Source organism: Podarcis raffonei, chromosome 5 (assembly GCF_027172205.1).
Source record: "Podarcis raffonei isolate rPodRaf1 chromosome 5, rPodRaf1.pri, whole genome shotgun sequence".
Taxonomy (NCBI): domain Eukaryota; kingdom Metazoa; phylum Chordata; class Lepidosauria; order Squamata; family Lacertidae; genus Podarcis; species Podarcis raffonei.
The window spans coordinates 100,768,190-100,794,664 of record NC_070606.1 but is presented as its reverse complement, the minus strand read 5'-3'; the positions used below and the strand labels follow the sequence as shown (position 1 = coordinate 100,794,664).

The window sequence follows — 26,475 nt, the reverse complement described above, 5'->3', positions numbered from 1 at the left end:
ACGGAGGACGAGATGGTTGGACAGTGTTCTTGAAGCTACCAGCATGAGTCTGACCAAAGTGTGGGAGGCAGTGGAAGACAGGAGTGCCTGGCGTGTTCTGGTCCAGGGGGTCACGAAGAGGCGGACATGACTAAATGACTAAAAAACAACAAACCACTACTTCAACCATGCACTGGGTTAAAATCCATCTGGAATGGTTTAAGGGGAAGGCAGTGACCATGTTTGTTGGGCTGTGGGAAAGACCTGTTTAAAAATGCCCTCATTGCAATCAGCACTTGTGAGGAGAGGCCTGAGGTGTTCACCCTTCCATTACATCTGTGGGAATGTTCAGGGAGGCAGGAGAGGATATATTGTTTAATAATATCCTTCCTAACTTTCACTAGCAAATTCTATAACTTAGCAGAGTTTTACATTCCCCTTTTAAACACACAGCAGTTAGCTTGTTGCAGGCTTTGTTTAAACCTCTCAATATTAGATTCCTGGTAAGATCCCTTGTTGTTGTTGTTTATATATTGTATTGTTTATGTATTGTATTGTTCTTATGTATTGTATTGTTTATGTATGGTATTGTTTCTTTCTTTTTTGTTTTTTCTTTTCTGTCCTTTTTCCTTTTAAAAGTAATAAATATTTTTTAAAAACAAAAAACAGAATGGAGAGGTTGGATCTTCTTGCAGTCCATGGGACTCTCAAGTCTCCTCCAGCACCAGAATTCAAAAACATCAATTCTTCGGCGATCAGCCTTCTTTATGGTCCAGCTCTCACTTCCATACATCACTACTGGGAAAACCATAGCTTTAACTATACGGACCTTTGTTGGCAAGGTGATGTTTCTGCTTTTTAAGATGCTGTCTAGGTTTGCCATCGCCTTTCTCCCAAGAAGCAGGCGTCTTTTAATTTCGTGGCTGCTGTCACCATCTGCAGTGATCATGGAGCCCAAGAAAGTAAAATCTCTCACTGCCTCCATTTCTTCCCCTTCTATTTGCCAGGAGGTGATGGGACCAGTGGCCATGAACTTAATTTTTTTTATGTTGAGTTTCAGACCATATTTTGTGCTCTCCTCTTTCACTCTCATTAAAAGGTTATTTAATTCCTCCTCACTTTCTGCCATCAAGGTTGTGTCATCTGCATATCTGAGGTTGTTGATATTTCTTCCAACAATCTTAATTCCGGCTTGGGATTCATCCAGCCCTGCCTTTCGCATGTTGAACACACCACAATCTTGTGTAAAGTATATAATAAGTTTACTCACACATTCAGTTCACAGATGGATCCCTGTAGGCAGACTTAGTTGCAAAGTATATTCATGTGGAACTATCCCATATGGAGATAGTCCCTTTGTCCTCTGTTGGCATCTCTAGCTAAAAAGAGCTGTTGCTCCAATGAAGGAGGAAGTCGAAGAGAGGAAAGAGAGGAGGAGGGCTGTGTGCCTTGTGGTGGTTTTGTTACCTGCACAGGTAAGGTCATGCCCACCTCTAGTCCCATGCAAGAGGAAGGATGTCCCAGCCCAGGAGGAAACAGGAAGCTCCGACTGGCTGGAGCAAACATCCCCTTGCAAGTCCACTCTAGGAAAATGAGGAATGTTGTACTTGACTGCTATCTATGTATCATATCCCAGAACGTCAAGGGGCCATATATCTCCTTGTTAGTCCTCTTCACAGGATAAAAGGTACTTAAGGGGCTTCCTGAGGAACGGGCAGCACTGGGTACCAGAAGAAGAAGAAGAAGAAGAAGAAGAAGAAGAAGAAGAAGAAGAAGAAGAAGAAGGGGAGTTTGGATTTGATATCCCGCCTTTCACTCCCCTTCAGGAGTCTCAAAGCGGCTAACAATCTCCTTTCCCTTCCTCCCCCACAACAAACACTCTGTGAGGTGAGTGGGGCTGAGAGACTTCACAGAAGTGTGACTGGCCCAAGGTCACCCAGCAGCTGCATGTGGAGGAGCAGGGAAGCAAACCCGGTTCACCAGATTACGAGTCTACCGCTCTTAACCACTACACTACACTGGCTCTCAAGTGTTTCAGCAGGACATGTTTCACTTTGATGCAGAAGCAAAAAAAGCTAATGCGATTCTAGGCTGCATCAACAGAAGTCTAGTGTTCAGATCAAGGGAAGTCAGAGTCCCACTCTATTATGCCTTAGTCAGACCCCACCTGGAGTCCTGTGTCCTGTTCAGGGCCCCACAATTTAAGAAGGATGTTGACAAGCTGGAAGGTGGGCAGAGGTGGGCGACCAAGATGATCCAGGGTCTGGAAACCAAAACTCATGAGGAACAGTTGGGGATGTCCAGCCTGGATCAAAGGACACTGAGAGGAACTATGAAAGTCATCTTCTGATCTCCATGAGGGCTGCTCCATGGAAGATGGCGAAAGCTTGTTATCTCATGCCCTGGAGGGGAGTACCCAAACAAGGGATTCAAATGACAAGAAAGGAGATTCGGACTAACCAACAGGAAGAACTTTCTGAGAGTAAGAGCTGTTTGGCGGTTCAACATTTCATTTTAAAAAACAACAACACACACAAGGATTCATGCAGAACGAATATTCTTCTTCTAGAACAGGCATAGGCAAACTCCGGCCCTCCAGATGTTTTGGAACTACAATTCCCATCATCCCTAGCTAAGAGGACCAGTGGTCAGGTATGATGGGAATTGTAGTCTCAAAACATCTGGAGGGCCGGAGTTTGAAGCAGCTACTAGAATTTTCAGGCCAGCTTTCTTAAGTGCTTCTAGAACAGGCATAGGCAAACTCCGGCCCTCCAGATGTTTTGAGACTACAATTCGCATCATACCTGACCACTGTTCCTGTTAGCTAGGGATGATGGGAATTGTAGTTCCAAAACATCTGGAGGGCCGGAGTTTGCCTATGCCTGTTCTAGAAGCACTTAGGAAAGCTGGCCTGAAAATTCTAGCAGCTGCTTCAAGATCTGTGTTGCTTGCAAGAAGTCCACCATATACAGTAATTGTCTGTTTGTTTTTAATATAGACCTGGAGACAGTTTTAATTCTATTGTTTAATTGTTTTTTTAATTATTGTTTCCCACCCACCAATATTTTAATTGTTATTATTTCTCTGTAAGCTGCCTTGAGGTGATCATATAAGCTCACTTTGAGGCCACATTTTTTCTTTTCTTTTTTGCCATTACATTTACATCCATGAGAGACAGGCCACTGCTGTGAAGAGGAGGAGGAGGAAGAAGAAGAAGAGGAGGGGGAAGAAGAAGAAGAAGAGGAGGAGGAGGAGGAAGAGGAGGAAGAAGAAGAGGAGGAGGAGGAAGAGGAGGAAGAAGAAGAAGAGGAGGAAGAAGAAGAAGAGGAAGGGGAAGAAGAAGAAGAAGAGGAGGAGGAAGAAGAAGAGGAAGAAGAAGAAGAGGAGGAAGAAGAAGAAGAGGAGGAAGAAGAGGAAGAAGAGGAGGAAGAAGAAGAAGAGGAGGAAGAAGAGGAAGTAGAAGAGGAAGAAGAAGAGGAGGAAGAAGAAGAAGAACTACTACTTCTTATTGATTCTACCCTGCCCATCTGGCCGGGTTTCCCCAGTCACTCTGGGCAGCTTCCAACAAAAGATTAAAAATACATTAAATAAACGTGTTGTGAACACACAACAGCATCACCTGTAACTTTGCAAGAGATCTGGGAGCATCTCCCTCCGTCTGTGCAATGCAGCTCTGTCCGAGGTCTGGGAAATGTCCTGGGCCTCATCCACCATTGCAGCTGAAGCTGGATGAGAGACCTTTTGCTGCCCTTGGACTGACATTGTTTTCGGTCTGAGTCGCTGGAGGACAAGCTGGACTCCTAAAGGATTGGAGTTGTGTGGGGGAACGGACGGGAGGGGTGAACACACACACAAGTCCTGTCCAATGACTTCTGATCCGTTACTGTGAGAGAGAGGCAGCACGGACGAGAGCAGAGCATTGCCGCTGTCTCTGCTAATAAGGAGATTTTTCACGGTGCCACTCCTGAAGTGGAAGGAGCTGTCAAATGAGCCGCTTGACAAATAGCCGTGCCGCAGAGTCCCTTACTTTGTCATTGTAAATAGAGGCCTTGTGCAGGCTGCACGGTTAAGCCCCCGCCTAAGTCTCTCCTCTGCCTCCACCACAGATATTTGACAGCCTGGCATGGAAGCCATTTCCCAGCTAATTGAACACACCAGGTTTGATCCAGGAGGAGGCCAAGGTCCTCTGTTTCAGGACTGGGAAGTTCTGGTAGGGCTGGGGTTGAAATAGCAGAGCCGTTGGGCAGATAAAAATTGTACCCCATGTGAAATGATTTGGGAGGCTTTGACTATGATAGAGAAGAAACAGAAAGGGAGTGTAGCCTTATTGGAAACCCATTCCTTCAGGAGGGCAAAAAGTACAAGAGGTTACCATATCTGGTGGCCCAACTCTATTATTGTTACTGCCCCAACTCTGTTCATTATTTTCATTGCATGACTTTGTCAAAGGGAAACTCTCCACCGGAGTAGAAATCATATATTGAACAGATGGAAAGCTCTTCAATTTGAGCAGGCTGAAAGCAAAGAGTAAGGTTACCGTAACTTCCGCCATAGAGCTCCAGTATGCTGCTGACAGCGTAGTGTGCGCATGCTCAGAGGATGACCTCCACACCATCCTAAATATCTTAGAAGAAGCTTATGAAAAGCTTGGCCTATCGCTCAACATCCAAAAAACCAAAGTGCTGCACCAACAAGTACAAAATAACCCATCTGAAGCACCAGAAAACCAACTCAATGGTGTAACACTGGAAAATGTTGATCACTTCTCCTACCTAGGCAGTTATCTTTCCACAAGGGCCAACATTGATGCCAAAATCTAGCACTGCCTGAGCTCTGAGAGTGCAGCTTTCTCCCAATTGAAGTGCAGAGGGTTTGAGGGCTGGGACATTCGCAGGGAAACCAAAATGCTTGTTTACAAAGCTATTGTGCTTCCAACGTTACTGTATGCTTGTGAAACATGGACCACTTATAAACGCCATCTCCAACTCCTCGGAAGATTCCATCAACGGGGTCTCCGAGAAATGTTACACATCACTTGGGAAGACAGGTGAACAAATGCCAGTGTACTGGAAGAAGCAAAGATCACCAGTGTTGAAGCAATGATTCTTCAACATCAACTTTGCTGGACTGGTCATGTTGTGCGGATGCCTGATGATCGTCTTCCAAAGCAACTACTCTATTCTGAACTTAAAAATGGAAAGCGTAATGCTGGTGGTCAACAAAAGAGGTTTAAAGACTCTCTCAAGGCAAATCTTAAAAAATGTAGTATAAACACCAACAACTGGGAAACACTGGCCTGCGAGCGCTCCAGTTGGAGAACAGCCTTGACCAAAGGTGTCTTGGGCTTTGAAGACACTTGAACTCAGGACGCAAGGGAGAAACGTGCCAAGAGGAAGGCATGCTTGGAAAACCCTCACCGTGATCAACTCCTGCCCGGAAACCAATGTCCCCACTGTGGAAGGAGGTGTGGATTCAGAATTGGCCTCCACAGTCACTTACAGACTCACTGTTAAAACCGAGTTTATGGAAGACCATCTTACTCGGCTATGAGGGATCGCCAAAGAAGAAGAATCTGGTGGCAATGTAAAATCATTAAAAAGGCCTGGGAAAAGACATATAAAGACTTGAAGAGAATGCGGGAAATGACTCTTGTTAAAAAAAACCTGAAGTCATGGTATTGAGATGCACAGAACTTGATGTGCTTATAGAGTGAACGATTTTGTTCCTGCATCTGAGTGTTGACAGATCAGCCCATCCCTATAGAAGGAAGAAGCCACTGCCAAAGAAGTTAAAGAAGATTGGCAAAAAATAATTAATGAACTATGCAGGACATATTAGATAATTTGAAACCCAAGAAAGAAAGAGGATATTGTTCTTTTTTTAAAAAAGGGGGGGAAATGTTTAATGCATATTTTTCAAGGGTTGTGTATAGACTTTTGCATTAGTAGAACTTTTTAAAGTCCCTTGTATTAAGATGAATAAGGTTTGAAAATTGGATTGTTAAGAGTATAAGGCCTTATGGCTGCGCATGAATAAGTTAATACAATGGAATCAAGAGGGGGAGCGGAGGGAGGCCATCTGAGTTAAGATTTATGATTTGAATTTCTATATTTGTTTTGTTTTGCTTTGTTTTTGTATTGTTATTGTTTTTATTTTTATTTTTATTTTTTGTCATTTTTGGAAAATTAATAAATTGTTATCAAAAAAGTGGGGGGGACAGAAATACTGAGCCGCACTCCCTGGGAAGATATGTTCACACCACCAAAGGACCAGAAAAGACTGTTTATGTACACGGCAACAGCCACACGGATGCTACTAGCTCAGAGATGGAAGGAAGAAACAACGCCGACCAGAGAAGAATGGCAAACCAAGTTGATGGGCTGTGGTGAAACGGCAAAATTAACTGGGAAGGTCAGAAATCAAGGACTTTTCAAAAGAGTGGGATGGGGAAAGTATATGATTTACTTACGAGACCACTGCAAGCAAGTTCAAACATTGCCCAAATTTTAACCACACGGAAAGTATGGATAATTTAGAAGGATAAAAATTTGGATAAGTATTGATATGCAGTTGTAAATATTATCAGTAGGACCCATGGAAGGGAGGGGGCTAAGTAAGGAGATTCAGAATAATCTTGATATTTGGACTTTGAATTGAAATTATATATATATATATATATATATATATATATACACACACACACACACACACACACACACACACACACACACCATATTTTTCGCTCTATAATACGCTCCCAACCATAACACGCACATAGTTTTTAGAGGAGGAAAACAAGAAAAAAAATATTCTTTTTGGTTCATGCTGTGGCCACAGACATGTGATCTGACGGTGAGTTTGGGGTAGCCCAATGCAAAAATCCTGAGGATCCATGTGGATCCATGCTTTGTAACCACGTTTTAAGTGGGGAGGGAAGGAAAAGCACTCAAGGGACAAGGAACACGCGTGGGGTGTGTGGAGAAGGATGCTGTTAATAATGCAGAAGAGGGATATAAGAGGAGAAGCAAGCAGGCTCTGCTTCTCTCCCTCCTCCCCGGCTCGCTGAAAAACTTTGCTGCTATTTAGCGAGCTGAGTGGGGAGGAGAGAGGGACAGAGAGCCTGCTTGCTTTAAAGGAGCCAACCGGACAGAAGCCGCTTACACTCGTGTAAGCGGCTCCTCTCCTCTCCCACTTTGCTCCTTTAAAGCAAGCAGGCTCTCTGTCCCTCTCTCCTCCCCACTCAGCGGCTCTTCTCCCACTTTGCTGTTTCAAAGCGAGCCACGGAGGAGGGAAGGAAGGAGAACCATGGATCCTCTGCTCACGACTGCAGCAGATCCCCCCACCATCCGTAGGCATTCGCTCCATAACACGCACAGACATTTCCCCTTACTTTCTAGGAGGAAAAAAGTGTTATGGTGCAAAAAATACGGTATACACACACACACACACACACACACACACACACACACACACCTTCATGGATCACTGCCTTGCTGTGGCGAAGGGCTTGAATAAGAGAAGCTATGAACTATGCCGTGCAGGGCACCCAAGATGGACAGGTCATAGTGGAGAGTTTTGATCAAACGTGATCCACCTGGAGGAGGAACCGGCAAGCCACTCCAGTATCCCTGCCAAGAAAACTCCATGGACAAAGACAACAGGCATATATAAGTTATGACACTGGAAGATGAGCCCCTCAGGTTGGAACCATGAACCTGGGTAAGTTGGATGTGGTCAAAAATGAGATGGCAAGAATAAATATTGACATCCGTGGCATCAGTGAACTAAAATGGACGGGAATGGGCGAATTCAATTCGGATGAATTATGGTGCTGGAGGAGACTCTTGAGAGTCCCATGGACTGCAAGAAGATCAAACCTCTCCATTCTGAAGGAAATCAGCCCTGAGTGCTCACTGGAAGGACAGATCCTGAAGCTGAGGCTCCAATACTTTGGCCACCTCATGAGAAGAGAAGTCTCCCTGGAAAAGACCCTGATGTTGGGAAAGATGGAGGGCACAAGGAGAAGGGGACGACAGAGGACGAGATGGTGGGACAGTGTTCTCAAAGCTACCAGCATGAGTTTGACCAAACTGCGGGAGGCAGTGGAAGACAGGAGTGCCTGGCATGCTCTGGTCCAGGGGGACATGAAGAGTCGGACATGACTAAACGACTAAACAACAACAACAACCAGGAGGTTTAGAAAGCTACTGGGAGTTTGAATGTTTTTAGGCCATTGTTGCTGGCTGGAGAACTGCATCGCAACATCTGGAGACAAGGGGATTTCAAAGGACGGCTCTGCTTTGCATTGCATACGGTTTTAGAAAGTGTGAATTAGGCCGGTTTGCCTTTAGATGAATTTAAGCTGACTTTCTCCCTGCTTATAGCAGCTTCCCAGCTCCACCTGTGCACTCCCAAGCTCATGGAGAGGGGCTCTCATGGAGAGAGAGAGATGGGTTTCAATACCTGATAGCTGTTATCTATTTGATGCGCTGTTTAATATACACTTGCAATGCTTTCCTTTCCTGCCCCAGAGCCTCTGGAATCTGACTTGCTATTTTTTTAAGCAATCTGATAAATAGATGCACCATTCTTCAGTTCCTTACAGAACACAAGTTTGATATACCTTCTTCCTTATATTCCAATTCAGATGAGGAAGAGAGGGAGAAAACAGGCCATTATAGGGGATATTGCAGTTGCAGACCAGGAGGTGGTCTGCACGGCTTTGAATTTCGTTTCCAAAGAGTTGCAGGAGATTATTTTCTCTCTTTTTCTGGAGCTGGGGCAAGTGATGGGCTTTCATGGAACAGGAAGAGACATGCCTTGACAGCATTAAATTAGCAATATGAGGGTTGGTTTATGCTGTAGACATGGAGAGCTTTGAAACAAGCAAGTGTTTTCGTTTTAACCTTCTGTCTGAGGTCAGGCATCTCATTTTGCAGACGGGGAATTGAGGTGTGGAATCTGGATATTTTAAACAGTTTACCTGTTCGCTTTGTTCACAGAGGACGAGATGGTGGGACAGTGTTCTTGAAGCTACCAGCATGAGTCTGACCAAACTGTGGGAGGCAGTGGAAGACAGGAGTGCCTGGCGTGCTCTGGTCCAGGGGGTCATAAAGAGTCGGACACAACTAAACAACTAAACAACAACCACCACCACCACAACAAAAATAGAAGTCTTCAGGCAGCCACCCCCCTCCCGTGTGTGTGTTTGAGAGAGAGAGAGAGAGAGACAGACAGACAGACAGACAGACCGACAGACCAGAGACATGTCTGCAGCCTCTTCATCCCGAGAATGGAATAATTTGTCCCCTGTAGTAAATTCCATAATGAAGCGATGAATCACCAGGAATAAATCTGCACTATTACAAGCGGGTGAGAACAAACTGCTATTGATTTACAGCCTGCAAATCCTGCATGTCTTCCTGTCACAGGAGGGGAAGGCAAGAGGTGTCCTGAGGACGTGGTGTCAACACCTGCTTGGTTTTTAATCCAACTTTTCTCTTCGTTTTATGGCATGCACATAATCATTAGGGAGATTGGGGGGGGGAGAAATCTGGTTCAGGGTACATTTTATTGCAAATGAAAAAGGTGGAAGAGCAGCTTTTGAACTGGTTGCAGCGGGGGTGGGAATCCGGCAGGAGCTGAGGAGGGTCCAGTTTGGAATATATCCCCCCCCCGCCCTCAAACGAAAATTTAAATGTGGGCGGCAGAGAATCATGCGTTTTGAGTGCAGGAACCCAGGATAGCAATTCCGAGAGGCCAAAGCAGGGAAAGTGAAAATGCAAGGGACAAAGGCAGACAGATGCTAGACCCATGCAGGTAGCTAAAGGTAAAAGGTAAAGGACCCCTGGACAGCTACCGTATTTTTCGCTCTGTGACACACTTTTCCCCTCCTAAAAAGTAAGGGGAAATATGTGTGCATCTTATGGAGCGAATGCAGGCTGCGCAGCTATCTCTGAAGCCAGCAGAGCAAGAGGGATGGGTGCGCACCAATTCCTCTTGCTCTCCTGGCTTCAGGGATAGCCGTGTGAAGCCTCTTGAGTGCAGCGGGAGCGCTCCTGCCTCTTCGCTCAAGAGGCTTTGCATTGCTTTCTTGTTTTCCTCATCTAAAAACTAGGTGCGTCTTATGGTCAGGTGCGTCTTATAGAGCGAAAAATACGGTAAGTCCAGTCAAAGGTTAAGTCCATCAAAGGTGATCAACTCTTGCCCGGAAACCAATGTCCTCACTGTGGAAGGACATGTGGATCCAGAATTGGCCTCCACAGTCACTTACGGACTCATTGTTAAAACCGTGTTTATGGAAGACAAACTTACTTGGCTATGTGTTGTTTAGTCGTTTCCGACTCTTCGTGACCCCATGGACCAGAGCACGCCAGGCATGGACCACTGCCTTGCCGTGGCAAAGGAGCTCGAATAACTCAGAGAAGCTATGAACTATGCCATGCAGGACTTGGCTATGAGGGATCGCCAAAGAAGAAGATGACGACGACCAAGTCTGTACCGAATTGCCAGCCTTTTGCTGGGGTAGTTGAGAGCAGAACCTCATCTGGAGTCCAAGAGGGGCCTCCATCAAACAAGTTTCCAAACTCACGATCCCTCTTTACTGTATGGATTAGAGCCTTCGCAGAGCATTTGTTCCCAATTTCCATCAACACTCTTGATAGCAGTGAGCAAATAAAAGACACTACAACCAGAGATTTAAGATGTCTCGGCTGCCTCCTAGTGGCAGCTCTTATATACTTATTTTGCTTTGCCTTTTTGAGAATGTCACGCTGGGCAGTGGGCTCGATCCAGCAGGGTCCTTGGCTTCTCCCGTGCTAAACGGCCGGCCTGCCTGCACTCTCAAGGGTGTCGCTGGGGCCTGGATCTGCTTGGAATGGTAGCACATTTTCCTGGAAGCAAGGTTGCCAGATTTTGGGGGGCAAAGCTGTACTACCAACCTTACTGTATGCTTATGAAACATGGACCACTTGTAAACGCCATCTCCAACTCCTCGAAAGACTCCATCAACGGTGTCTCCAGAAATTTTTACTCTTGGGAAGACAGGAGTACTAATACCAGTGTCCTGAAAGAAGCAAAGATCACCAGTGTTGAAGCAATGATTCTTCAACATCAATATCGTTGGACTGGTCATGTTGTGCGGATGGCTGATTATTGTCCTTGACCAAAGGTGTCATGGGCTTTGAAGACACTCGAACTCAGGATGCAAGGGAGAAACGTGCCAAGAGGAAGGCACGCTTGGCAAATCCACACCGTGATCAACTCGCGCCCAGAAACCAATGTCCCCACTGTGGAAGGACGTGTGGATCCAGAATTGGCCTCCACAGTCACTTACAGACTCATTGTTAAAACCGTGTTTACGGAAGACAATCTTACTCGGCTATGAGGGATCGCCAAAGAAGACGACGACTCCTATTCAGTAGAAAGACAAAGTACATAAGAAATCAGAAGATTCCTGCAGGAACAGGCCCATGGTCCACCTAGTCCAGCGTTCTGCTCTCACAGTGGCCAACCAGATGCCTCAAAGGGGAACCCACAAGTAGGATTCGAACACGAGCCCTCTCTTCTCCTGTGGTCTCCAGCAACTGACATTCAGAAGCATTGCTTCCTCTGTGCAGGCAGAGCAGCGCTATCCTGGCCAGTAGCCATCAACAGTCCTCTCCCTCATTAGTCTAGTCCTCTTTTCAAGCCATCCAAGTTGGTGGCCATCCCTGCCTCCTGTGGCAGGGAGTTCCAGAGTTTAGCTCTGCACTGCGTGAAGAAGTCATTTACAACAATTCTGTCCTGAATCTTCCAAGTACTCAGCTTCACTGAATGTCCCCAAGTTCTCAGAGGGGGACTGGTAGGGGGGAATTCAGCCCATTTTGTCTGGGGTTGCGTTTCCCTTGAGGGCTCAGATTATGTTGCATTGTACTCTGCATTCTTCCCTGGGTGCTCAGTTTTGGAGCAGAGTCCATAAGTGCTTTTGCACAGCTCACAAAGGTCACCTTTCCTGGATCTGACCACCTGAATCTGGTGTACTGTAACGCACCTTCCCTGAATGACTTCAAGTCTTAGTGTCCAAATCAAGGGAAGTCATAGCATTGCTCTATTCTCTTTGGGCTAGGCCTCACCTGGAATCCTGTGTCCAGTTCTGGGTGCCACCATTTTAGGAGGGTCTGGAAACCACGCCTGATGAGGAATGGTTGAGGGCGTATCTAGCCTGGAGAAAAGAAGACTGAGAAGTGATAGGATAGCCAACTTCAGATATCTAAAGGGCTCTCCTATGGAAGATGGAGCCAGCTTGTTTTCCGCTGCTTCCGAACCAATGGACTCAAACGGGAAGGAAGGAGATTCCAGCTAAACATCAGGAGGAACTTTCTGAAGGCAAGACCCACTCAACAGTGGGGTGGATTCCATCAAAAGGAGGTGGACTCTCCTTCCTTGGAGGTTTTAAGGCAGAGGTTGGATGGTTAAATGTCAGGGATTCTTCAGCTGCGATTCCTGCATAGCAGGGGGTGGACTGGATGACCCCTAGGGTCTCCTCCAACTGATTCTATAATAAGGAATACAAGCATTCTGTTCCCCCTCTTTGAATGCACCCCAGGACAGGAGCCAAAAGCAGCTTCTAGGCCCTCGGTGGGGTCTTAAAGGAGGAAAGACACCTTTGGCTGCACAGCATTTGCTAACATCCTCCCCATGTTCATGGAAGCAAGAAGAATTACTGACGAAAGAAGAATGGAGGATGAAGTTGATGGACTACGCAGAATTAGACAATTAACAGGAAGGATTCAAAACCTGTGGGATCAGAGTTTCTTAGAAGACTGGAGTAAATATATGAACTATTTGGAAAGTAACTGTGATGAACAGATTATGCTAGTAGGACTGCCAGAAGTTCTGCAAGGTGGATTATTTGAAACATTGCAATAAAGACTAAGAAGAGAACTAGAGTTAAGGACAATTAAATGTAATATAGAAATTAAGAAATGCAGAATAAGTGATGAAGAACGGAAAATCATCAGAAGTGTTGACGGAAGTCTAAAATATTGTATAAGATGAGAAGCTATGTTGTATGACTGTTGGAACCGTTATGTTTTTAAAAAATGTGTGTGTGTGTGTGTATATATATCTATATATACTATATAGATATATATATATATATATATATATATATATATATATATATATAGTATTTTTCGCTCTATAAGATGCACCAGACCACAAGACGCACCTAGTTTTTGGAGGAGGAAAACAAGAAAAAAAATATTCTGAATCCCAGAAGCCAGAACAGCAAGAGGGATCACTGTGCAGTGAAAGCAGCAATCCCTCTTGCTGTTCTGGCTTCTGGGATAGCTGCGCAGCCTGCATTCACTCCATAAGACGCACACACATTTCCCCTTACTTTTAAGGAGGGAAAAAGTGAGTCTTCTAGAGCAAAAAATACAGTATACACACACACACACACACACACACACACACACACATCCTTCCCATGTTCTTGAAGAGTGGAAAATGCACGTCGATGAACGGATTCACTTGCCAGTGACAGAGCCCCAGCAACATATGCACACACACTGTAGATAAATGCCAGTCCTTTTATTTATTCCAACATTGCCATCTCCAAAGGAAAACACAGCCTCGAATCCTGCCCCAGCATTACAGCGCACTTTCCAGTCTCTCAGCAGAGAACAGTGAAGATATGAGGTCCAGCACAACTTCCCGCCAACCTGACGTGCTCCCAGATGTTTTGGACGGCAACTCCCAGCGCAGCTGTAGTGGCTGACGAGAACTGTAGCACAAAACTTCTGAAAGGCAGCCAGGCTGGGAAAGGCTGGTTTTTGCAACTTCTAACCGATTGGAAGAACGTCGATGCATCGTCTGTGCAATGGCAAAGGAGGAGTGCAAAGGCCAGGAGTCTGCGAGAGCCTTGCACAGAAAGCAAACCATGGAGAACAACAATTTTTGACTGAAAATAGAAAGAAAACATAAGGAAATGGGGAAGGAACGCAAAGGTCTGTAGTGCTTGGCTGAACTGGAAAGGCTTCATTCAGACAACCCTGGAAGCCCATGGAAAACTGCATCGGAAGTACGGCGGCAAACATAAAACAGTTTATCGGGCTCCGTTGCTTTAGGCACATGCTGGTTTCTTCGTCACGCATATGAACTTTGGACCATGCAGAATCTTGAGAAAGTCCTTGTGCTTGCCCTTCAGCCACCCAAATGCCTTAGGGGTGGGTGGGGGTGTTTCTGTACACAATGCAACAACCCCCCACCAACTTCAGTGTGTGCCTCTCCCTTTGGCGTAAACTCACCACACCTTCCACAACTTCGCAAACGGATTTTACATTTAAGAGCAATAATTGTAGCAGTGGGCATGGGTCAGAGAGCAGAGAGACGCACCAAGCCATTGTCTCTCCAGTGGCTCCCCCACCCAAGCTGGAAAAACAATATATATATATATAACATTTTTTAAAGGCAAAATGGCTCATTGTACATCCAGATGTCTTGCACACGCACGCCTCTGGGTTACAGGCGCTGTGCAGTATCGGTTTGGACATTTATGAAGTATCAAGATTTTAATTCAAAACGAAAGGTACAGTCGCACATTACATTGCCAAGCAAAACACAGCAATTGTGGGGGAATCGGGAAGACAGCTCACTGCCTTGACAAAATCTGTTGGAGAGATCTAGATCTTTTAATCAGCACTTCAAAAACCTGATGCACGGGAAGCTCCCCAGCTTTGCACAGTCTTCTAAAACGCCAGATCCCTTCAGATGTGTATTAAACAACCTCCCAAATTATTCCATTTCCCCCTCCTCTGACCCAGGAAAATTTCCGATTTGACTTCTCAAACCCTGCTTCGAAAGAAAACAATTTACAAATCTATTAGGAAAGAGAGACAGGTGCAATAGATGTAGGGGGGCAGGAGGTGTCCCCCCTTTACATTCAGAATCCAGGGTACCAAAAGCAGACAACACAACCTGGGAAGGAGGACAGGCTGAACCGCAAAACAAAGCCAAGCCAGATTATTGCAGGTGGGGTTGTCTTGTTAAGTGTTTAGAAGGAAAGCCTAGCTGCTCATGCTAGATGCTGCTTCTACTCTAGCAATAAAGCCCCCCCAAGACTTTGCACACTCAAGTTTTTGTGGGATTGCTCAGTTGCAGCCTGAAAAGGTTGGTTGGCTGGCATTGGAAGAGTGTGCAAAGGGGAAACCAGTAATAAAACCCACTCTGCCTGAAGGAGCAGGAAGCAACAAATTAAATCGTTGCGTGAAGTAGTCAGAGCTTTGCAGAGTAAAGCGCTGTTATTTTAGCGTAAGGGTTGAGGGGAAGAGGAGGTGTTGCTCTTTTAAGTGCACTGAGAAGCCACCCTATGAATTTCTCTCCCAGCTGACTGGGGGGGAAAGGGAAGCCTCAGTCAAGCCAAAAGTCCTAGCATGGAAGCAACCTTAGGGGCGAGAAACCTTATAGCTCCTGGAAAGGGATGGGACAGGGCGGGCTCAACTTTGACTCTCTAAAGCCAAACCTCCACATGCTACATTGGAGAATGGCAGCCGAAGAGAAGCAGCTGCTGGTTATTCCTCTGCCAAAGAAGGTAGTTTGGGGACAGGTACTACAGTACGGAAACGCGGAAGGAGGCACCGAGGGAGAACTCCCTGTCCGGGGACTCAGCTACAAATAAAATGCTTCAAAGGTGTTGTAAAGTGCAATATACATATGTGGCACTAGGTGGCGACAGAGAGCTAGGCAAAATTCAAAGCGTTTTTAAAAACAGAGCATTTTCACAGCGTTTTTTTAATGTGTGTGTTGATTCCACCTGGGAGCTGCAGAAGAGGCAAGCCGCAAGCCGCCCGACATGTAATGCTGGGGAGGGAACGGGCAGCGGTATTGCTTGCTAACTGAGGGGGGGGGACGACGACGACTCTTGTCTTCAGGCAGAAGTAATGTAAGTGTGTGTGAGACATGGAACTTTGTGCTTTTAAGTGTGCAAGGTGGGGGTTGCCTCCAACCAAAGTGGGGCCATGAGGCACTTTGCAGCAGGAGCTGCTCCTGAGGTTCAGGTGTCCATAATGCCTCCACATATCTTGAAGGGGGATCAGTTACGGAGACCAGGAACCAAGACCCCAACACAAAAGGGTCCAGCTTCCCAGCTGTGTGCAAAGTTCCCTGAGGGATGGACGGACAGGTCATACAACCTCAGCTAAGTGCCCCAATGCCACAAATGATGCCTCCCTGGGAACCCCAGGCCTAGCCGTGCCAGCTCTAGTTGCAAGCCGCAGCCAGGGAAGCTCACCTTGGCAATGAGACCTGGATGTGCCCAGGGAGACCCATGGATGGCATCTGCAAAGGGGGCGGCCTTTCCTCCCAGGAGTGGGTAGGACAGGGGTCAGCAACCCAAGGCCCATGGTCCACAAGCGGCCCATAGACCCCCACTGGCTGTTCGGGGACCCCCGCTGCCCACAGCCAATGGGAAGCTGCACATGCCTCCTCTGCGCCAGAAGGAACACCAGAAATAGCATTTTCGCTTCCGTGCGTGCCTACCGTGGCATCTGATGCAGCAGCAAAAAAAGCTAATGCGATTCTAGGCTGCATCCGCAGAAGTCTAGTGCCCAGATGAAGGGAAGTCAGAGTGCCACTCTATTCCGCCTTGGTCAGGCAAACACCTGGAATGCTGTGTCCAATTCTGGGCATCACAAATTAAGGAGGATGTTGACAAGCTGGAAAGTGGGCAGGAGACCAAGATGATCAAGGGAACTAAGCCTGATGAGGAGCGGTTGAAGGAGCTGGGTATCTTTAGCCTGGAAAAGAGGAGACTGAGAGGAGATAGGAGAGCCATCTTCAAATATCTGTTTTTAAAATGAGTTAAACTAGTTTTGATTGGAATTTAATAAATGTGCAATTGTTACTGTTTCGAACTTTAATTACCTTCTTTAGTGGGTGGTGCAAAGCCTTATTCTATAAGGCTTTTTAATAGGGTTTGAGGGCAACGGGGGTGAGTTTATGGAACAAAGGAGGCAGTGGCTCCAAAGGCTGGGGAAGCCCTGTGCTGGATGATGAACACCCCTTTGGACAAACCAGTTTCACCTGCATGGGAAACTATTTTGGAGCAACTGACTGGGAAGCACTCCTGCACGGAAAGGAGCAGAGGAAAAGGAACAGCGCCAGGTTCAAGGAGGCTTGCTCAGGAAAATTTTTTCCTGCACGAAGGTCCTCATTGTCTGCACTCAGCCTTGCAAGGACCCAAATGCGTTTACGTGTCTGTGCCCTTAAGAAGAAAGTCTTGGCCCCCAAACCTAGTCTTTGACAGGACCTCCCCAAAGTTTCCCAGCATGTTTGGGGGGTGGAGGCACCAGCGAGTAATCTGGGGACAGAGGAAGACCCTTTCTCCCTGCCATGATCCCAATGTCCAACCAGGGGGTAAACATCCAGAGGTTTAAGCATCTCTCAATTTCCTTTCCCTTTGCTGAGCGTCAACAGACTGATGGCCTCTGCTCACCCCGCAAGGGAAATGGAGAAAAGACCCCCCAAAGATGCTTCATGGGAGAGGCTGACAAGACTTAGCAACGGAGGAAGAGACCCCAGTTGTGTGTGTACACAGGCAAGCTTTTGGCACCTGAAACAGCATCGTTCAACGCCGAGCAATAATAAATACAAGGTTTGGATGGGATGCAGCAACATTGGAGAAGTGGGAAATGGCAGATTCATCAGTTAAAAAAAAAAAACATCAACCAACAACCATCAACTATTCTATGTCATATAAAAATAAACCATATATTAAAAAAACAACAACCAGACCATATGGCACCGTGGGAGATGGAGAACAGAACGGAAAGTCCCAATGTGTGTGTTGGTCGATTTGCTGCAAGAGAGAGTTAACACTTTCTGACCAAAAAGGGCAAACAAGCCTAAAAGATCAGGAGGGGAGGGCAGGGCAGTGAAATCTAGGCCGGGACGCAAGTTTGGGAAGGAGAGGAGAGCCATTCCTTTAGAGGGTTTTTTCCAGGGTGCAGATGGTTCAGGTAGGTAGCCGTGTTGGTCTGACGCAGTCAAAATAAATTAAAAAATCCAAAAATTGTCCAGTAGCACCTTAGAGACCAACTAAGTTTGTTCTGCGTATAAGCTTTCCTGTGCATGCATACGAAAGCTTATACCCAGAACAAACTTTGTTGGTCTCTAAGGTGCTACTGGACATTTTTTTGATTTTTTAAATTTATTTCTAGGTGGTGCATCTTAGGGCAAAGTGGGCAACCTGGATTCCCCCTCCCCGCCCAAGGCACTTCAGAACAGCCTATTATAGTGTGCTTCTTTAAAGTTCCTAGGCCTCATTGTTTCAGGAATACGAATGAAACCACAAAGGCTGAAACTTCTGTAAATTGAGAGGAAAGTAAGTCTAAGGCCAGTAGCTAACCTGCTAGGCGTTTCAGAAGAATGCCGAAAGTATGCTTGGCAGCTGTATCTCATTCAGAATATGTCGAGAACATTTGTGCAGGAAAACCTTAGCCTGGAACCAGCCTGAGGTGACTCCATTTCTATGCATGTGTGAAGTTAAGGTGAGGAAATGTGTCTCCAGAAGCCGGTGAAATTTATACACCAGGAGACTGCACTTTTGCTATGCCTGAGTAAAGTTGCCTTAAATACCACAATGGTGCGGCTTTTAAAAAGACCACCGACACAACCTTCTCGTCTTCTCAAATCCACGTGACGCTTCCACCTAGAAGGTGGAATGAACTATCTTTGTCTCCTGTTTGCATTCGCACCAAAGAGGGAAGGAATAACAGAAGGAGCCAAAGAACATCTTGTTGGCAAATTGCGGCCTTGTGAATTGCAGGAGGCAACAAGGATGCAAGAGCATCTCCCCTGGATCAGGCCTACGGGGTCCCCCCCCATCCAGCATCGTCTTCTCACACTGGCCAGCCAGATGCACATCTATGCGTAGCCTGCAAGCCAGCCAGGAGTGCTGTGGCTCTCTTCAAATCTGCAATTCCCAGCAAATGGTACCGTATTTTTCGCTCCATAAGGCACACCGGACCATAAGGCGCACCTAGTTCTGGGAGGAGGAAAACAAGATAAAATTATTCTGGATCCCAGAAGCCAGAACAGCAAGAGGGATCTGGTTTCTGGGATACCGTGTGGCTGTTCTGGCTTCTGGGATAACCAAGCCACTTCAGGGCAGCGGGATAAAGGCTCCCCCTGCCCGAAGAGGCTGTGCACGGCTAAGGCAGACGCCAGGACAGGTGCGTCGCTGAAGGACTGCGCAGTTCTCCCTCTCTGCACAGCACCCCTTCAGCGAAGCTGCAGAAGGAACAGGAGGATGAGACCCTTCTGTTCCTCCTCCGGCTTCGCAGAACGGGCGCTTCACTGAGCGGGCGTTGCGCAGCTCTCCCTCTCTGCGCAGCGCCATTTGCTCCGTAAGATGCACTTACATTTCCCCTTAGCTTTTAGGAGGAAAAAAGTGTGTCTTATGGAGCGAAAAATACGGTGCTCAGAGCACCTCCTCCGTTATGTCGACCCCTCTCTGAAAGCCATCTAAGTTCGTGGCCGCTGCTAGATACTGGGAGAGCCGAGGCTCTGTTTTAAATATGTGCTGCATGAATAAAGCGCTACCTTGGTTCCTGAACGGCTTAGCTGACGGACAAATCGGCTCCCGAACCCTGCAAACCCAGAAGTACGTGTTCCAGTTAGCGAACATTTTTTTTGGAAGCCGAATGTCCGTTTCAGCTGTCGGCATTGTTTCCAGAGCCAATCAGAAGCCATGCCTTGGTTTGGGAAGTTGAATGGACTTCCGGAACGGATGGAGTCCAAGAACCAAGGTACCACTGTAATCGCTTCCTCTTTGTCTGCCCTGAAATCTCCCAAATTTCAGTCAGAGGCATTTGGGTTCTAGAATTACGAGAGAGGAGGGGGAAACCTCTTTGTCCCCACGGTCTCCGCAAAGGAGGGGAAATCTCCATCACACTTTTCCCCCATTAAAAGAAACAGTCCCAAACACCATCGCTTTTCCTCGCTGGGGAGTCTCTCCCGTTCCCTTTATCATGAAGGCATTGGGCTTTCCTTCACGGGAGGTTTCTAAGCAGAGGTTGGACAGCCCTCGGTCAGGGATTTTTTAAAGCTGTGGTTCCTGCATTGCAGCGGGTTGGGCTGGATGACCTTTGGGGATCCCTCTCAACCCTGCGACCCTGGGCTTGTTTCGGCTGCCCCCTTCCCAGCCCCACGAGATCCTCGCTGGGCAGTGGCGGCTGGAAGGCGGCACGACGAGATCCCCAAACCGAAATGCGCGACGGGAGAGGTGGGCTGTGAAAAAGCTGCCCCACAAAAGCCAGATTTAACTGCCCTGCCCAGGAGACCGGAGGGAGATCACCAACAGAGAAACTCAACGGACTGAAGAAGAGGCACTGTTTGTGGACGTCGCGATGCTCAGGAAGGAGACCATCCCCCAGGAGATCCTTGGAGGCTGGAAGGAACCCAGGAGATCTCCAGGAAGGATTCCAGCAAAGTTTGCTACAGAAGAGAGTCAGTATCAGCAAAAAAAAATTGCCTCGTTCGTCCTACTGCTTATAGTGGTAACCTGCAAACAAAAGAAAGAGAAATATTAAGTGGCTTTCAGTCCCCTCGCTGTCTTGAGAAGAGCAACAAACCTTTCAGCTCTTGTGGAAAACAAACACGCTATTATTTTAGTGCCGTATATCAACATGTTTTTAAAAAGAACACAGGAACATGTTGCGGTTCTTAAAACGTCTTACAACTAAATTAACTGGTGTCTGTTTTTAACTTTTTGTGTGACTTCCCTTCTGTACCTTTGTATTAAAACTGCTTTGATATCTGTATGAAACAGCGGTATATAAATATTTCTATAAATAAATTAGGTAAGGGTATCGGCAAGTTTAAATCAGTCCTTCCTGTTTAAAAGACCACAGAGCTGATCGAACCTCATTTCCCTTTCCTGCTTCTGGGCAAGATGGTCGGTGGCGGAGGCTTTCTCAAGAGGCCGACACTTCAAAATTAATTTTTGCAGCTTGTAGATACAAGAATTTGCTGAAAGGGCGCAGTTAACAAATATCCTGAGAGGCATTTCAAAACAAAAATTTATGGAAAAGTGGGATAGATATAAAACATTATGCTCAAAAATACAGTAAAGGTTCGCTGTCTATGCTAGCATTTGACTGACGTTGGAGTGAGACTGAGTTGAGCAATAAGACTAAGAGCACATATTGATATAGGAATGTGTTAGATCATATGTAAAGAAACATACAATAGTAAGAGTACGTTCATTTGTAAAAAAGGAATATGCAACGGGAAAACAAGAAGTGTAGTGTGATGGTATGTATAAGATTTGGGGGGGGTGTTTTTGTTTTTTCCCTTTGTTCTTTCTTTTTTTGTTTCATTTTCTTTCTAGGTATAAAAAAATTGTATATAATGGTATATAATATACAATTACAATTGTATATAATTAAATATACAAATATACAATATAATAAAAGTATATAATATATAATTGTATATAAGACTACTAGTCAGGATTTTAATTATTATTATTATTATTATTATTATTATTATTATTATTATTATTATTAAACCGCCCTACACCTGGTGGTCTCAGGGCAGCTGACAGAACAATGTGGAATGATGGAAGATATGCCTTGTGATTATGCTGTAGCAGCAATATAGTTGGCAGATTCCCAGACTGGATCAAAAGCCTAAGGATACTTCTGAACCTTCAAGGTCCAGAATATGGGAAGTCCATTTGAAATTTAATAATTTGGATTGTAATTTGGGTTTTTTTTTTCTTGATTTGGATTATGATTGGGTTTGATTTGTTATTAATTGGATGTTTATAATGGAAAACTAATAAATATTTTTTTTAAAAAAAAAAGCCTAAGAATGTTCTGTATTCTGCAAATTTTAGAAGTATGTTTGCAACAAGTATAAAGCAAGGAATTCAACACCACAGTATTATAGTCAGAGGCCAGCAATATATCTGGATTCCAGTTGTTGGGGAAAATAAAAATAAAAATAAAATAAAATAAAATTCTGTCTGTCAGGAGGAGTGTTCTCCTTTGTTTCTGTTCTGCTTCCTGGTTTCCCATTAGGGCATCAGGATGGCCACAGGATGCTGGGCTATTATTTTGATTAATTAAATTTGCCCTTCATCCGTAAATCTCAGGGCTGTTTGCAGCATAAACATACAAGAAACCCAACCCCCCCACACAAAATACATAATAAAAACAAGAAGAGAAACAAGGCAATAACCCACAGCCTCCCCCACAACACATTTGAGAGGGTATCAGATGTTAAATCTAGATGGGCCAACAGCACCCAAAAAATAAGCAAGTTGGAGACGGAAAAGGAGTGCCGCTATTCCCCTGAGTGGGTGGGCGTGCTGCCCCCCTCACCTTTATGAGAAGGCTCTGGTCTGGGTGTTTGATGTGCCAAGTTCTGCTGGCTTGTAAGGTTGCAAAGGTGGTCCAGATCCTCGGAGGGCGGAGGGGGAGGCCTGGCAAAGAGAGCAGGGAAACGGTTTGGAAAAAGGATCCGTCGGCCAGCCTGTTCCCCAAAGGTTGATGCTGCAAAGCTTTCCCCCCAAAGGGTCCACTTACAGGTGGTTCTCCCCCTCCCAAACACTTTTTTAGTGTTCTAAATACTTGTTTTTTGCCGATCATCTTACTGATTTATTCTCTTTGTCAGCTGCTTGGAGGGTCTCTGCTCCCCCGCCCTTTACAATCGAGCGGCGTGTAAATTTTATGGAACAAACAGGACTGAGCCACTGTCTGTTAAACATCAATTTCAGCCTCAGTCCCTCCATCTGTAAAATGGGACCTAACCCCGCACACAGAAAGCACTCTGTGAAACATTCACACGATGCCAACGAAGCACCAGCGGTGTGCGCACGACACAATATTGTGAGCCGAAGGGCTGGCGATCTGGTTGCATAGCTTGAGAGGGAAGCAGGGCAAGTTTTTGCTGAGGTGAGCTACCCGCCATGTGACGTGAACTGCGGGTAGAATCTCGTCTGGCTCAACCTTCCTCCCTGCACTTAGAAAGTTGGTGCCAGGGAGAAGGTGACTCCCTTCTACCCGACATACTTTTAAATCAGAACCAGTGAAGGCGGTGAAGGTCCTGTGTGAGTGCCTGGAGGCGGTTGGAGGGTGGATGGTGGCTAACAGATTGAGGTTGAATCCTGACAAGACAGAAGTACTGTTTTGGGGGGACAGGCGGCGGGCAGGTGTGGGGGACTCCCTGGTCCTGAATGGGGCAACTGTGCCCCCTGAAGGACCAGGTGCGCAGCCTGGGAGTCATTTTGGACTCAGAGCTGTCCATGGAGGCACAGGTCAATTCTGTGTCCAGGGCAGCTGTTTATCAGCTCCATCTGGTACGCAGGCTGAGACCCTCCCTGCCCACAGACTGTCTGGCCAGAGTGGTGCATGCTCTGGTTATCTCCCGCTTGGACAACTGCAATGCGCTCTACGTGGGGCGACCTTTGAAGGTGACCTGGAAACTACAACTAATCCAGAATGCGGCAGCTAGACTGGGGACTGGGAGTGGCCGCCAAGACCACATAACACCAGTCCTGAGAGATCTGCATTGGCTCCCAGTACGTTTCCGAGCACAATTAAAAGTGTTGGTGCTGACCTTTCAAGCCCTTAATGGCCTCGGTCCAGTAGACCTGAAGGAGCGTCTCCACCCCCATCATTCTGCCCGTACACTGAGGTCCAGCTCCGAGGGCCTTCTGGCGGTTCCCTCCCTGAGAGAAGTGAGGTTACAGGGAACCAGACAGAGGGCCTTCTCGGTAGTGGCGCCCACCATGTGGAATGCCCTCGCTTCAGATGTGAAGGAAATAAGCAGCTATCTTCTTTTTAAAAGACATCTGAAGGCAGCCCTGTTTAGGGAAGTTTTTAATATTTAATGCTGTATTGTTTTTAACACTTGATTGGGAGCAGCCCAGAGTGGCTGGGGAAACTCAGCCAGATGGGCGGGGTATAAATAATAAATTATTATTATTATTATTATTATTATTATTATTATTACTAGTTTTCTATGTGCAGGGAGATAGAGAATTGAATCACAAAACTGCAAGGTCCAATCCCTTAAAGGAGGCATGGCCAAACTTGGCCCTCCAGCTGTTTGGGGACTACAATTCCCATCATCCCTGACCACTGGTCCTGTTATCTAGGGATGATGGGAGTTGTAGTCCCAAACATCTGGAGGGCCGAGATTGAGGAAGCCTGCCTTAAAGAGATGGAGATGAAAGAGACACAAACCAAAAAATGCATCCTGGCATCACACCGCCATCGTGCCCTGCTTACAACCGAGGCCATTTGACCAGATGAGGCTTCCCCACCTGCACTCCTGGGTCACGGATCGGGGATCCCTCTCACCTCGTTGGCTTGTCGCTTCTGGACCGGTGACCTTCGTGACCTTCCCTTGACCTCGGGCGCACCGATTCATGTGAGTCGTGCTGGGGAGAGGAGAGAGAGCAGGGTGGTCAGCTCAGACCGGAAGACGACAAAATCAAGTCCTCCTTCACGCAGCGCAGAGTTAACCTGTGGAACTCCCTGCCCCAGGAGCCAGCAAGGGCCACCAACTGGGAAGCCTTTAAAAGAGGATCAGACTGCAGTGGCACCTTGGTACTCAAACACTGCAAACCCGGAAGTCAGTGTTCTCGTTTGTGAACTTTTTTCGGAAGCTGAACATGCTCCATTTTGAGTGTTACACTTCCGATTTGAGTGTTATGCTGAGGTCTGTCTGTTTTTGCTATTTATTTTGCGTTTTTGCGGCTCTTCTTGTTTTGTTTTTGCGACTGTGTGGAACCCAGTTCAGCTACTGACAGATTGATTGTGTGACTGATTGTTGTTGTTTAGTCGTGTCTGACACTTAGTGACCCCATGGTGACTGCAGTACATTGTTGACTGCTTTCATTTTATGGCTCAATGGTCTCATTAGATAGTAAAATTCATGTTAAATTGCTGTTTTAGCGTTGTTTTTAAAAGTCTGGAACAGATTAATCCCTTTTGCATTACTTTCTATGGGAAAGCAGTGCGCCTTGGTTTTGGAACGCTTTGGTTTTGGAACGGACTTCCGGAACAGATTAAGTTTGAGAACCAAGGTACCGTTGTAATTCCTTTGGCCTTGGGGATGCTTTTAATAGATTTCTCTTTCCTCTTGGTTTTAATGTACCTGTGCTGGTTTGCTGTCTATTGGTTTAGTTGCTGTCTATTGTCTATCTATTGGTTTAGTTGTAAGTCGCTTTGGGTTGTCCTGGGCAGATTAAATCAATCATCGTAGGAGAGCTTCGCCCGGCAAAGAGAGACAAAGTCAACTGAGGACGCATCACCCACCTTCCAGTCTGGTTCCTGCCTCTTCTTCTCCAGAGAAGACTTTCCCCGTTCCTTCGCTTTCTTGTAAGCTTTCTTCTCCTCCGCCAGCAACAGGCGAGCGATTTCCTAGCAGAAACAGCAGGATAAGAAGGTTGCAAGGATGCTTTGAAAGAGAATATGATGAAAATGATGTATAGATGGTATATTACACCAGTGAAATCAGCTAAAAAGTATAAGACAAATAATAAATGTTGGAAATGTAAAGGAAAAAAAGGAACATTTTATCATATGTGGTGGGAATGTAAAAAAAGTAAAGAACTCCTGGGAAATGATATATAATGAGATGAAAAAGATGTTGAAATATACATTTGTTAAAAAAACCAGAAGCATTTTTACTTGGTATTATAGGTCAGGACATTAATAGGCAAGATGTTAAATTGTTTTTATATGCAACTAAACAGCAGCAAGAGTATTGTTAGCCCAGAAATGGAAACAAGAAGAAATTCCGACAAAAGAAGAATGGCAGATGAAATTAATGGACTATGCAGAATTGGACAAAATGACAGGAAGGATTCGAAACCTGCGGGAGCAAAGATTTACAGAAGGTTGGAAGAAGTATATGAATTACTTGAAGAGCAACTGTAATCAGCAAATTAGGCTAGGAGGACTACAAGAAGTTTTCTAAGGAGAAATATACGAAGTGTTACAAAGTAGAAAAAGATAGAGATATTGGTTATGAGTTTGAAATGTAATAGGGAAGATAAGAAATGCATACTGAGAGATTAGATTGGAAAATTTTCAGACAGGATTGATGGAAGTCAAAAATTTGAATAAGATGCAAAAGTATGTTTAATTACTGTTGAAAATGATATGTTAAACACACACACACGTATATATATATATATATAACGTTACAAGGAGCTCGGCAGCTGGATTAGGCCCACGAGGGGCCCAGCTAGACCAGCATCGTCACAGGGGCCGAAACCCTCCAGGAGGATGCGAGTGGAAGAGCCTTCTCCCGCTCTTGTTCTCTACCGTGATTAAGGTAGGCTGGCTTTGCCCATGGAGGCTCCATTTAGGAATCCCAAGGAGCTAAGAAGAGGCCAGGCAGCTGGGCTCCTCCTCACAGTGGCCAACCAGGCTCCCACAAGGAAATCCCACAAGCAGGACCCCACTGCGCTCTCCCCTCCGGCAGAAAAGCTTT

General features: G+C 46.0%; 1 protein-coding gene across 3 annotated transcripts in view; it reads right to left on the bottom strand.

Annotated features, from left to right (window-relative positions):
• Nucleotides 1-19,299: 19,299 nt before the first annotated feature.
• Nucleotides 19,300-26,475, bottom strand: part of CCDC50 (coiled-coil domain containing 50) — a 40,879-nt gene continuing 33,703 nt past the window's right edge. The window contains exons 9-12 of one of the 3 annotated variants that reach the window (XM_053390869.1): nucleotides 25,293-25,397; nucleotides 24,333-24,412; nucleotides 22,350-22,450; nucleotides 19,302-20,524 (exon numbers count right to left, since the gene is read on the bottom strand). In XM_053390869.1, the coding sequence (XP_053246844.1) occupies nucleotides 20,505-20,524; nucleotides 22,350-22,450; nucleotides 24,333-24,412; nucleotides 25,293-25,397 (306 nt within the window). In that variant the 3' untranslated portion in view covers nucleotides 19,302-20,504. Of the gene's footprint in view, nucleotides 20,525-22,349; nucleotides 22,451-24,332; nucleotides 24,413-25,292; nucleotides 25,398-26,475 lie in introns of all 3 variants that reach the window. The other 2 variants (XM_053390871.1, XM_053390870.1) reach the window with 2 other exon arrangements.